General features: G+C 40.3%; 1 protein-coding gene and 1 non-coding gene across 7 annotated transcripts in view; both read right to left on the minus strand.

Annotated features, from left to right (window-relative positions):
- The window catches only part of Aebp2 (AE binding protein 2), a 219,602-nt gene that overhangs the window by 76,260 nt on the left and 130,697 nt on the right, over positions 1 to 12,645 (minus strand). The window contains exon 9 of one of the 6 annotated variants that reach the window (XR_013343635.1): positions 7,771 to 7,812. The exons of 4 other annotated variants lie outside the window; for them this stretch is intronic. Coding sequence is in view for 1 of the 2 variants with exons in the window: in XM_077798881.1 (XP_077655007.1) it covers positions 4,944 to 4,968 (25 nt within the window). In the remaining variant the exon portion in view is untranslated. Of the gene's footprint in view, positions 1 to 4,942; positions 4,969 to 7,770; positions 7,813 to 12,645 lie in introns of all 6 variants that reach the window. One more of the 6 variants, XM_077798881.1, reaches the window with a different exon arrangement.
- Positions 5,419 to 5,491, minus strand: Trnas-cga (transfer RNA serine (anticodon CGA)). The gene has a single exon. It is a non-coding gene; the product is annotated as a tRNA-Ser (tRNA).

Raw genomic sequence — 12,645 nt, forward strand, 5'->3', positions numbered from 1 at the left:
TTTCTAAGTGATAAACCATTACCTTCTCCCTTCTTCATACCTAGCTCTATCCATCCCAATCATTACAAAAATACAATATGTGAATAAAGAACTCCAAACTCACACTCTCCTAAGAGGAAAACATACAGGAGCAACATGGCAAGGATAATATTCCTCCCTTGAAGAGTGGTAAGAAGAGTTTTTATACACAATGAATGTGTTCACTGTCCACTGGTAAATTTTTAATCTGTCTAATTTCTATCCCTTTACCTGGTTCTACCTGGTTATCTTCTTCCCTTGTCCCAGACCCACCAAATGCTCCCCACGTTCATGTCTTCATATCCTCATATTCTCAATTGGTTAATTGCTATGATAATATCTGACATGTTTTCTAAGGTATTAATTTAGCCCTAGAAACTTTAATAAACTTGGGCTAGAACTAATAATCATATAAGTCCTTACATAGTATGTGTTCTGAGATCTTTATGTACAATAATTCATTTCTTCCTCCCAACACATACATAAGCGTTGGCTTATGTCAGCCACGCTTTTATAGACAATGGAAATAAGGCATAGAGAAGTTAGGCAACTAGCTCAAGAATGCACAGCTAGAAATTGGGAGAACTAGAACTGAAACTCAGGCAGTATGTTTCTAAAACCCATACCCTTAACTCCTGTCCTAGACTGCCTTCACAAAATACGAAAACAATACTACACGATGCTAAGTGGGCTTTTAATAACCCCTTACCTATTTTACATGGATTGTTTTGGGAAATTTTCAATTCCCTCAAGTTTGGTGTCTGCTTGTTGAAGAAGACACACAAAATAGATGAGCAGACCAAAGTCTTCCAGGTGGAAAAAGTCAATAAGAATGTGTTCAACAAATGAACAGAGGTATTGGGGCTCTTGCTTTCTCCAATCCAGCAGACCTTGCACAACCCTGGTACTGTCTCTGCTCTGAACCCACGTTTTCCATAAACTTCTTTTCTAACCTTAGCACCTGGTTAATGATAAGGTACATGTTTACATTTGTATTTCTTCTTCTGAGAAATAGCTATTCAGTTCCTTTCCCCATTTAATTTAGCCCTAGAAACTTAAATAAACCTGGGCTAGAACTAATAATCATAGAAGTCTGGGTTATTTTGTTTTGTTTTGTTTTGGTACCAGAGATTGAACCCAGGGGCCTTAAGCACTGAGCCACATCCCCATCCCTATTTTGTATTTTATTTAGAGACAGGTTCTCACTGGCCTCACTAAGTTGCTGAGACTGGCTTTAAACTCGAGATCCTCCTTCTCAGCCTCTCAAATCACTGGGATTACAGGTGTTCATCACCACCTGGTGGGTTATTTGTGTTTTTGGTGTTAAGATTTTTGAGTTCTTTTTATATCCTGGAAATTAACGCTCCATCTGAGCTGAAGGTAGCAAAGATTTTCTCCCATTGTGCAGGCTCTCATTTCATGTTCTCGATTGCTTCCATTGCTATGAAGCTTTTTAGTTTGATGTCATCCCATTTATTGATTATTGGTTTTACTTCTTGCACTTTAGAAGTCTTGTTAAGAAAGTCAGCTCGCTCCTGAGCCAGTATGTTGCAGTATTTGGCCTACATTTTCTTCTACTATGAGCAGGGTTCCTGGTCTAATTTATGGGTCTTTGTTATACTTTGAGTTGATTTTTGTGCAGGGTGGGAGATAGGAATTAAATTTCATTCTACGACATATGGATTTCCAGTTTTTCCAGCACCATTTGTTGAAGAAGCTATCTTTTCTCCAATGTATGTTTTGGGCACCTTTATCAAGTATTAGGTAATTGTATTTTTGTAGGTTTGTCTCTGTGTCTTCTGTTCTGTTCCAATGATCTTCTTGCCTCTTTGGGGGCCAATACCATGCTGTTTTGTTACTACAGCTCTGTAGTGTAATTTAAGGTTGGTATTGTGATGCCTTGTGCTTTGCTTTTCTTACTAAGGGCTGCTTTGGCTATTGATTTCTGGGCCTCATATTCTTCCAAATGAATTTCATGACTGCTTTTTCTATTTCTATGAAGAACATCATTGGAATTTTGATGGGAATTGCATTGAATCTTATAGCGGTAAGGTACCTGGATGTGAGCTGGCAGTCATCTTTCCTCCTGTGCTCCCCTCTTGGGCCCTTGCAGTCTGAGTTCCCCACAGATCCTCCAGTGAAACCACACCAGTTGTTGCTTTTTATTATTTTGGCAAAATATTTCAGGCACACAAAAAGATAACAAATGCCACTCGGCTACAGAAATAAAAAATGAAAATGACTACTTTAACCAAAGCCCTGGTGAACTCTGTAGATACCTTGTTCTCTCTCCCTTGAATTCACCACTATTCTCGACTCAGGTGTACTTTATACTTCTAATATGCCTAGAAATAATACATGACTTTAAACTTCACAGGAGTGGGGGTGTAACTTGGTAGTAGAGTGCTTTCCTAGCATGTGTGAGGTCCTGAGTTTGATCCGCAGCATCACAAAAAAAGAAAAGAAAAAATAAAAACAAAAATAAATAAATTCTAAAGAAATTACATCCTGGTGTACATATACTATTCGCTCAGTGTTTTAAATTTTCTAATTATAAAAACAATAATCTGGGCTGGGGATGTGGCTCAGGCGGTAGCGTGCTCGCCTGGCATGCGTGTGGCCCGGGTTCGATCCTCAGCACCACATACAAACAAAGATGTTATGTCCGCCGAGAACTAAAAAATAAATATTAAAATTTTCTCTCTCTCTCTCTCTCTCTCTCTCAAAAAAAAAAAAAAAAAAAAAAAAAACCAATAATCACCACACAGGTTAAAAAAAGGAGCCTTGCTGTCACCACAGAAGCCCCAGTGGGCTATTCCTAGATCCTACCCTCGTGTCCCAAAGGGACTGACTGTCTAGACCTTTGCCTCACTCCTCCCGTGATTTTTTGTTTGCTTTTGGTACTGGGGATTGAACCCAGAGGCGCTTAACCTCAAGCTACATCCCCAGCCCTTTTTATTCTTTGAGACACAGACTCACTAAGTTGCTGAGGCTGGTTCTGAACTTGTGATCCTCTTGCCTCAGCCTTCCAAGCCGCTGGGACTACAAGCGTGCACCACAACACCTGGCTCCTCCACTGTTTTACATAGTTACTACCACTTACTGTGATCCAGTATCACTCAGTGTTAACCACTATTTTATAAAATATTTTTATGCATACTTTTGTGACCTGATTCCCCAATTCAACATCTTGGAAATGCAGCCACACTGGTTGACATAGAGGTAGTTCATTTTCACTGTGATATATCAGGTACATTGTATGGCAATTCCACACATTATCCATTCTTTTATTAAGGAGATTTTATTTATTTTACCATTTTACTCTCTCATGCATGCATGTTCCCCACCCCCCGTCTCTCTCTGCTTTTACCATTACCACCAAAGCTGCTATAAATATACTTGATCATGCTCCTAGTATCCACATGCAAGAATAACTATTATTTAACCATTATCATTTTGCTCTGTAACTTGAGTTCTCTGGGGGAATAACTTTGGTCACTTTTGCATTTTCCCAATTTAAATTAAGTCCAGTCTATCCAAGATTTTTCCCTCTGGTCCTTTTATCCAGAGGGGGATAATACAGCTCAGGTGGCCCTATGAAGAAGCATGATTTTGTACCACAAGAAGGTTTCTGGCTCACTTGGCCTTCCACTGGCATCCTATGGGATGGATGTACCTTGTCTTGGTTCTGAATTGTTACTGTTTTGTTTGGGGCTTTGGCTGTTTTCTTTGACAACAGCCTCTGAGATGGTTTAGTTCCCACTTAGCCATTTCTGTGCCTCTCTCAGGGGAAAAAAAAAACAAAAAACAAAAACCTTCCAGATGCCTCCACACTATTCTGTGGCCTGAAACGATTAGAGGGCTGCTTTGTGCTTACCCTTCCTGGAATCACACAAAAGGGACTTTTCCACCAGGGCTTCTGTCTCCCCTGATTTCATCAACAAGAGAAGCTGAAAATCTCTCCAGTTGCATGAAGCACTAAGGACATAAACAGCAGAATTATCAACAAAGACTGCAGTTTCAGTGAAATTTCAATATACCTTACTGGTTTGACTTAATTAACTTAATCCCCGAGATTACTTGGAAGGCACAGGAAAGACTGTTTCCTTTTGTGGAATAAACCAGTGAGAAAATAAAAGGCTCAGTCTCAATACCTTAGAGAAACACTATCCAACACAGTACCCACTAGCCACATGTGCAAATTTAAATTTAAATTGTAAATAATTGCCAGGTGCCTGTGGTACACACTTATAATCCCAGAGATCTGGGAGGCTGAGACAGGAGGATCACAAATTCAAGGCCAGCTTGAGCAACTTAGTAAGACCCTGTCTCAAAATAAAAAATAAAAGGCCCTGGAAGTATTAATTCTTCTTTCTAATGTAGACTCCACATTGTTTTGGAATTATTTGTAACTTAGTGGCCACATTCTACACCAGATTAAAGTACCAAAAAAATTTTTAAATGAAAAAAAAGAGCAGGGGGGTGGAGAGTAGAGATGTAGCTCAGTGGTAAAGCACCCCTAGGTTCAATCCCCAATACAAAAAAAAAAAAAGTTGTAAATAATTAAAATTAAAATTCAAGATGCAGTTCCTCGGTTTCAATACCACATTTCAAGTGCTCAGTGACCACATGTGGTTAGTGGCTACCCCACTGGACAGCACAGAGAGACCATTTGCATCATCACAGAAAATTCTATTGGACAGATAGTACTTAGAAGATGTTTGCATAAGAGTGAGCAGAGTAGGTATGCTAACTTCCCATCACTTTTGACAAAAAACCTGACAAAATCAATGTAAAGAAGAACAATTAATTTGCTCATGCTTTCAGAGGTTTCAGTTCATGGTCAGCTGGCTCGGTTGTTTCTGGGCCTGTGGTGAGGCAGAATATCATGGTGAAGAGGGTATGGTAGAGCAAAGCTGCTTACCTCACAATGGCCAGGATACAGAGAGACTGAGAGAGAAAAATTGAGAGAAGAAGAAAAAGAAATGTTCAGGGACAAAAATATATCCTTCAAAGGCATGCCCCCCACCCCACCCCGTGACCCACCTCCTCCACCTAGGTCCCACCTCCTAAAATTTCTACCACCTCCCAATAGTGCCACCAGCTGGGGACCAACCCTTCAACACACAAGTCCTTGAGAGACATTCCAGATACAAACTGGGTAATCTAAAGAAAGACAAGATAGTCTTGTCTTAGTAGGATATTGACACTAAGCATCCTGATTCACAACTAGATTTCATTTTACATCTAGAAGCACTAAGGACCACAAGGGCTCACACAGTGAGTAATGGCTGTTTCTGAGACATCTCAGAGACCACTTCTTTCCTGGAGCTGGAGTGGGGAAACCTACCTTGATCTTCCTGGTATGCATGTACTTTTTTTTCTTTTTTTTTTTTTTTTTAATGGTGCTGAGGATTGAACTCAGGGCCTTGTGCATTCGAGGCAAGCACTCTACCAACTGAGCTACATCCCCAGTCCTCACATGTACTTTTTAAGACCATAGTCTTAGATCTATTCCAGCAAGTCTCAATGAAAGCAACCAAGTGTTCATCTTTCATGTTTTAGATGTTTTATTTGTTTTGTCATTCTCTGTTCTTTGACTTATGGACTTGTAGCCATAATTGATAAATTTTAAATGCAAATCTGAAATCCTTCCTCTATGTTGCTTCTGTTAATAAAGCTTTATTTGAGGGAGGAAACATTTGGGTCATTCATGGTTATTCAACTAGTCGCGCTTTTTTTTTTTTTCTTCTCTTCTTCTTTTTTCCTTTTGTTGTACCAGTATTCCGCCTTTTGGCCCTCAGGTGTGCTTCCTCCCCCCCCCCAAGCCTACTCTATAATAGGGGGCTAAGTCCGGCAGGCTAATTACCAAGGCTTTCTATAGTTGGAGGATCTGGGATCAGCCAGGAAAGGTACTGGAAGGAAACTGAAGAGGAGAAGGAAAGGAGAAACAAGGGGACTTCTTGCTCTCCTTAACTGCCTTTAGCAACATCTCCAGTAATGACACTGTCTCTCTGTGTGCCAGCTCATTCTGCCCAGGCTACTGTGGCTTCATTTTCATTAAAGTGGTCCTGGCCTCTGGGCTCCAGTAACACTAATTCCTCCCCCCGTCACTCCCACCAAGGCATGATATTAGATTCTTTCCATTGCCAATATCTAAGGGGGCTCACATATTCTGTTTGACTTCCCAGCAATTTCATCACCCTTGTGACCAATAGCTGCAAGAAATTTCCTGTATTCTACCTACTGAGAGTTTCTGGGTTCCTATGTGGGCTCTGATACAGCTCTAAAAAATTTGTTTAAGATCATATGGTAAAATTGGCAAGTGTTTTTCCCAGTTTTTGCAAAGTGTTCCCATCCCTCCCAGGAGTATATCAGTCTGTTTATGTAGGCCAAGTTCACAAATTCTTTCCTAAATTGCTTGCACATATGTGTACATAAGCTATATTCTGCTATGATTTTTTTAAATTATCATCTTCAAATGCAACAACCACAAAAACATACTGCTGCCAGGATATCATGTTTACTGATTCAGGTTATGCCTGAAACAGTGGCCCCCTATAGTATAAGAGATGATTTCAATCCAGCTCTCTTGTGCCCTGGCTAGGGCTAAACTGGTCCACCAGAAATGATACCTTTTTTCTGATTGGTCTTTGGGGGATGGCCACATTTTGTAATTTATCTGTCTAGAAAAGATTACTCTTCTAAATTGTACAAAGCTAACTTTACACTAGAGGTGGCTCCCCATTTTCCACTTTCCTAACCTGGATAAATGTAGTACAACAGATCAGAAGTCATCATCTAATCATGTAAACTTCCAAAGAGTGGCACTACAGGTCTATGAATCTTACATTAAGAAAGTCCCTCAATCTTCATAAGCCCTTACCATCTTTTATGTTATATATTGTAATGCATTATAATTTATGGGCTCATCTGACATCGCCATAGATAGTGAGCTCCCCAAGGAGAATAACTGTCTCTTTCAGCTTTGTATTGTAAAACTTAACAAAATAACTGCCACATATTATGTGCTCAATACATGTTCACTGAATGAAGACTGAAAGACACTTCATAGTTTACAAATCATCTTTTCATATATTATCATATTTAATGTTCACAACAACATTATGAAGTGATTCAGGTGATAAGATTTTGCAGATGAGGACCCTGAGATTTGGAGAAGTCAGTCACATTCAATAGTGACACAAGAAGGACTTAGGCTTGGGCCTTCATATTTCTAGATCAATGTCCTTGTATTACTCAGTTTTTTGTGACCAAAATACCTGACAAGAACAACTTAGAGGAAAGAAATCTTATTGTAGCTCATGATTTCAGAGATTTAGTCCATGATGGTCTGATTCCATTGTTTTGGGCCCAAGATGAGACATAAGATTATGACAGAGAGGCAGAGGGAAACTGCTCAGGCAGGGAAGCAGAAAAAGAAGGAACCACAGAGAAGATGAACCCTTCCAGGCCATGCCCCCAGTGACCCATCTCCTCCAGCCATGCCCTAACTACCTATATTTACCACCCAGTCCATTCAAACTAAAATATACTGATTAGGCTACAACTCTCACATTCCAATCATTTTACCTCTGAATATTCCTACATTAACACAGGAGACTTGGCGGTGGGGAGGAGGGGAGGCACCTCATATTTGAAAAATAATGTTCCACCCCTAGTCTCCAAAAGCTCATGTCCCTCTCATAGTGCAAAATGCATTTAGTTCATCTCCAAAAGTCCCATACTCACAACATTGCCAGAGACTGCAGGCAAATTCTTGGTTGCAAGGCCCTATAAAAATAAAAAGCAACTTACATATATCTGATATACAATGGCACAGAGTAAACATTCCCATTCCAAAAGGGAGGAAAAGGGGCATAGAAAGAAGGGATGTGGCCAAAGCAAAATCAAAACCCAGCCAGGCAAACAGGTCCCATAACTCTACATACAGCATCTAGGATGCACAGTGGCAAGATGTTCTCTCCAGAGGTCTTGGGCAGCCCGCCCCTTTGGTCTTGTCAGTTGCAGCACACGTAGGCTCTCCTAAGCCTGGGTCTCTTCACAGACAGCACCTTTTCTCAGCAGATAGCCCATGCTACTGTCATCTCATAATTCCTGGGGTCTCTATTCCAGTTCAACTTCACTTTCACAGCTTCATGCATTGCCTTCTCAGGGACAACTTGCAGGCATTCCAACCCTGCTATACTTTGCCTGGCCTCCCAGGTCTTCTTTTGAAATCTTAATGGAAGCCCCAATCAGCCCCTAACTCCAGCAACCCTCATTCCTGCAGAACCAGAACCACGTGGATGATGCCATCAGCTCAAATAGTAGCTGGCCTCCTGGAATCATGGCTGCAGTAGCCTCTAAGTGCCTGGGTGGCTAAACATGATGAGACAACTTGGTAGGCCCCCCTGGACAAGCAGGATACCCCACTCCTCTGTGATCTCTTCTCAAAGAAATTTTCCCTTTGATACCCAGGAGCCTGTAATGGGTGTGGTCTTGCAAATCCCTGAGATGCCCTCAAGCCATCTTTCCTATTATCTCTGTGCAAAGTACATCTCTTTAGTGACTATAATCTCTTCAACAACCACACCCTCCTTGGTACCAGTTTCCCTGCACTTTTCTGGCCAACTGCAAGTTTTTAAAATCCTCCCTTCTCTGCTTTCTACTCCTGATTCTTACAGTAAAGCTGGATAAAGGTTGCCAGCAAAATGCCACTAAGGGAATGCTGTACTGCCTTGAAATTTCCTCCACCAGATTAATTAGTCCATCAATTTTAAATTCAGTTTCACACAAAGTCCAGCACATGGGCAAAATGTAGATGGGGCCCTGCTTTGCACGACTCCATGATGAAAAAAATAGTAGTTCCCCTAATATTCCTTAACCTGTGTTACTCCATTTTTATAAAACAGTAGTTTTCCATAAGCTACTCTATTTTAGTGCTGAGGTGGAATGACTCTATACCTTGTTTGTAGAAGTAAACAACCATCATCTGCCTACCACAACCATAAGGCACAAATTGATAAATAAGAAAAACTTAGAGGAAGGAAAGTTTATTTTGGCTCCAAGTTTCAGAGCTTTAGTCCATGGTGGGGCAACTCCATTTCTCTGTGATCAAGGTAAGGCAGAACATCATGGCAGAAGAGCATGGTAGAGGGAAGCTACTCAGGACACGGCAGCTGGGAAGCAGAGGGGAGGGAGGAGAGGACCACAGGGAAGAGGAGCCCTTCCTGGACATGCGCCCAGTGACCCACCTCCTCCAGCCATGTCCCACCTATCTACAGGTACCATTCGGTCCATTCAAACGAGGATGAACTGACTAGGTTACAGCTCTCACAATCCAATCATTTCAACTCTAGACATTCCTGCATTAAGACAGGAGCTTCTGGAGTGCACTGCAGTATCCAAACCATAACAGTCCTATGGCAGCTACCCAAGGATTCCTCTTTATCCTTATATTAACTTTGTGTAACACTTTTAATTAATAGGGAAAAATCATCCCCTCTGTGTTAGCGAATTACAAAACATTTTCCCTCTGAGGAGACAAATTAGAAGAAGAACCTCCTTCCTCCTGGCTACGTCAGCCTCGCCAGGACTCAGGCCACCTTAGCCAGGTGATTCTAGGCAAACCAATCATCGTATTACATACAGTGACATTTGTTATAACCTATCTGTAAACTGAAATTCAGGGTTTTCTTTTGATTAGAAACTTTCTTTATGCTGAGCACAATGGTGTGTGCCTGTAATCCCAGCAGCTCAGGAGGCTAACGCAGGGGATGGCGAGTTCAAAACCAGCCTCAACATCTTAGCCAGGCCTTAAGCATCTCAGCCAGGACTTAAGCAACTTAGTTGATACTATGACTCAAAATAAAAAATAAAAAGGGCTGGGGGTGTGGCTCATTAGGTAAGCCACTTTGGTTTCAATCTCTGGTTACCTGACCCTCCCTCCCCCCAAAAAAACTTCCTTTATCAATTCTAGTATGTGTTTATAGTAAAATGTTTTCCTGGTTTTGTTTTTGATTTTTTAAATAATGTATCTAAACTCAAAGCATTTTTAAAATAACACTTATTTATTTATTTATTTGGTGCTGAGGATCAAACCCAGTGCCCACACATGCTAGGCAAGCGCTCTACCACGGAGCTACAACCCCAGCCCTAAACTCAAAGCATTTTGATGGCAATACTTTTAGCCATATCACAATGAAACAGCTATTTTATGTTAGCTATTTTCTGATTTTTCCTATCACCATCTTCAAATGCTTATGGAGCACTGTGCCAGACAATTTTTAATAGATTTACAGCCTCTTTCCCATAAATCTTTTGTCTTACTCGAAAAGGTAAATTTCCTAGCTCAGGAAATGAGGCTTTGCCTCTGTTCTTTGATTTGGTTTGGTTTTTAATTAGTTCACCTATAACTATTCCTAATAGAGTGAGATGTAATGCCATTTGTCTTCTACCATCTGTCAATTTCCATGATTTTCTTACTTTATTTTTAATTCTCTTATTTTCAAATAGAGGATATACCAGACCTAACTATGCAGAATGAAAACTTAACCCACAGTCCATACTTCATGCCTCCAGCCACTTCTGCACTGTTTTTTGCCTCAGGATCATTTTGCAGATGTCAGAAACTGCCATCCCAGGCTCTTGAAAATGGCAACACTTCTCTTGTTAATGAATTCATTCATACACACACACACACACACACACACACACACACACACACAGCAATTCTCCAAAATTTCCTGTAACTTTCTTTGGTCTTCTCCTGAACTTCAAAAGGGAATCATAACTTCATTTCCTGTTCTACATTTTCTCCTCTCCTTTACAATATCAACTAGGATCTTTTTCTTTACATCTTTTTTATGGGATAGTTACAGACACTTCTGGGATTTATTTTAAAAATAATTTCCTTTACATTGATGCAAAACCCTGTTGCTTGCCAACTCATTAGAAACAAAAGTTATGATTCTAAATTTTTCTTTCTTCTCTTTTCAACTTTTACCTCATGTTCTTTTTATTTCACCTTTTCAATTTTGAAGCATCAAGATCAATCTTTTTCTTCTACTTTTCCATACCATCCTTGAACCCTTGAACAAAATGAGAATGCAGTAATTTCAACATGTTCATGGGCATATTCAGTCCTCTTTTCTTTCTACATTCTGTCAGTCACACTTGCTGAAGAAATCTTTTCCTTCTCTATTTTACCCTCTGAGAATTGCACCTTTTTCTAACACTATTATCCATAAGGATATAACCTCAACGTTGATCTAATCAGATTTGTACAATTTTAAAAATCACTCTATAATCAACAGAAGGATAAAACAGTAGTTGGAACCCAAATGGGTGGTAATAGAAAACGCAGTGGTCGATAGAACACGCAATCAGGGCATGATTGAGGCAATAGCAAAGGCAATCTGGGAGAGAAGATGAGACCTTACACAGTAAAAATGAGAAGACTCAGTGACTGGGATGTAGGGGTTGGGGGAGAATAAGTTGTAAAGAATAACTCCTGTTTGAGCAGCAGTGCTGGACAATGCTGAAGATGAGAAGACAAGTCTTGGTAAAAAATGATCCATTCAGTTTTAGTAAATACCCTTCCTCTAGAAAACAACAATTCCTGTTTTCTTAATTCAATTTGAGGTTAACATGAAGTATTTAGAGAGTACAGCACCAACCAAAAAAAAAAAAACTGACTTGCTAATTTTCTGTATTTTCCTTTGATCTTCCTATGGGGCAACAAAAAAGTAATGATTGACAAACAAAAAACAAGTCTGGAAAGTGTTGGTTTGGCTCAGTGGTAGAATACATGCTTAGCATGTATCAGGCCCTGGGTTCAATCCCCAGTACCACAGAAAGAAAGAGAAGGAAGGCAGGCATCTAGGCAGGCAAGTCCATAACTCACAAGAAAGATTTTGTCTAGAAATATAGATTTATGCCAGGTCCTTCTGTATTTTCCTTTGATCTTCCTATGGGGCAACAAAAAAGTAATGAGGGACAGGGACTCTGCAAACTATCCCAGCCTCCTTTGATAGCAGGTTCCTGTTAAATTCTGCACTACAGAGAAACTGGAAGGCAGAATAAGACAAGCAACTTCCTTCTTACCTTGTGTTTAGTGTTCTTTTCAATGGCACTTACCCCCAGCTACAATAGCTAGTTCTTGCCTGAGCAATTTTGGTCCTATTATCAATCTCATCTCAGGCCCTCAGAGATTCCAGCTACAATCTGGTCATAGCCATCCTCAGGAGCCTTAGCTCCAATACACAGGCATCCTACTCTGAGATTTTCATTTTTCGTAACACTGGTCTCCGCCCTTTCATTCCCCTGCTGTGACTAGAGTTGATTAAGTTTCTTCAGTAATTTCCAAATTGTCTCAGTGCCCTCTTTTTGTTCTCTCTACTCTCCAACACCCATGCAAACAATCCCTATGTTAAATTCCCTCTGTTGAAATCTCTAGTTTGGCTTCTGTTTTACTGACTAGTGGCTGATATACTCCAGCTATATAAAAATGAATAATAATGTTCCCGGCTGTTAAGGAGAGCACACACTAATTAAGAGATGAAGATGGGCAAATAAATGTACTAGTTTCTCTTCAAGAGAGTGGGCTGTGCATCTTTATTTCCT

The sequence above is a fragment of the Urocitellus parryii genome, chromosome 5 (genome assembly GCF_045843805.1).
Source record: "Urocitellus parryii isolate mUroPar1 chromosome 5, mUroPar1.hap1, whole genome shotgun sequence".
Taxonomy (NCBI): domain Eukaryota; kingdom Metazoa; phylum Chordata; class Mammalia; order Rodentia; family Sciuridae; genus Urocitellus; species Urocitellus parryii.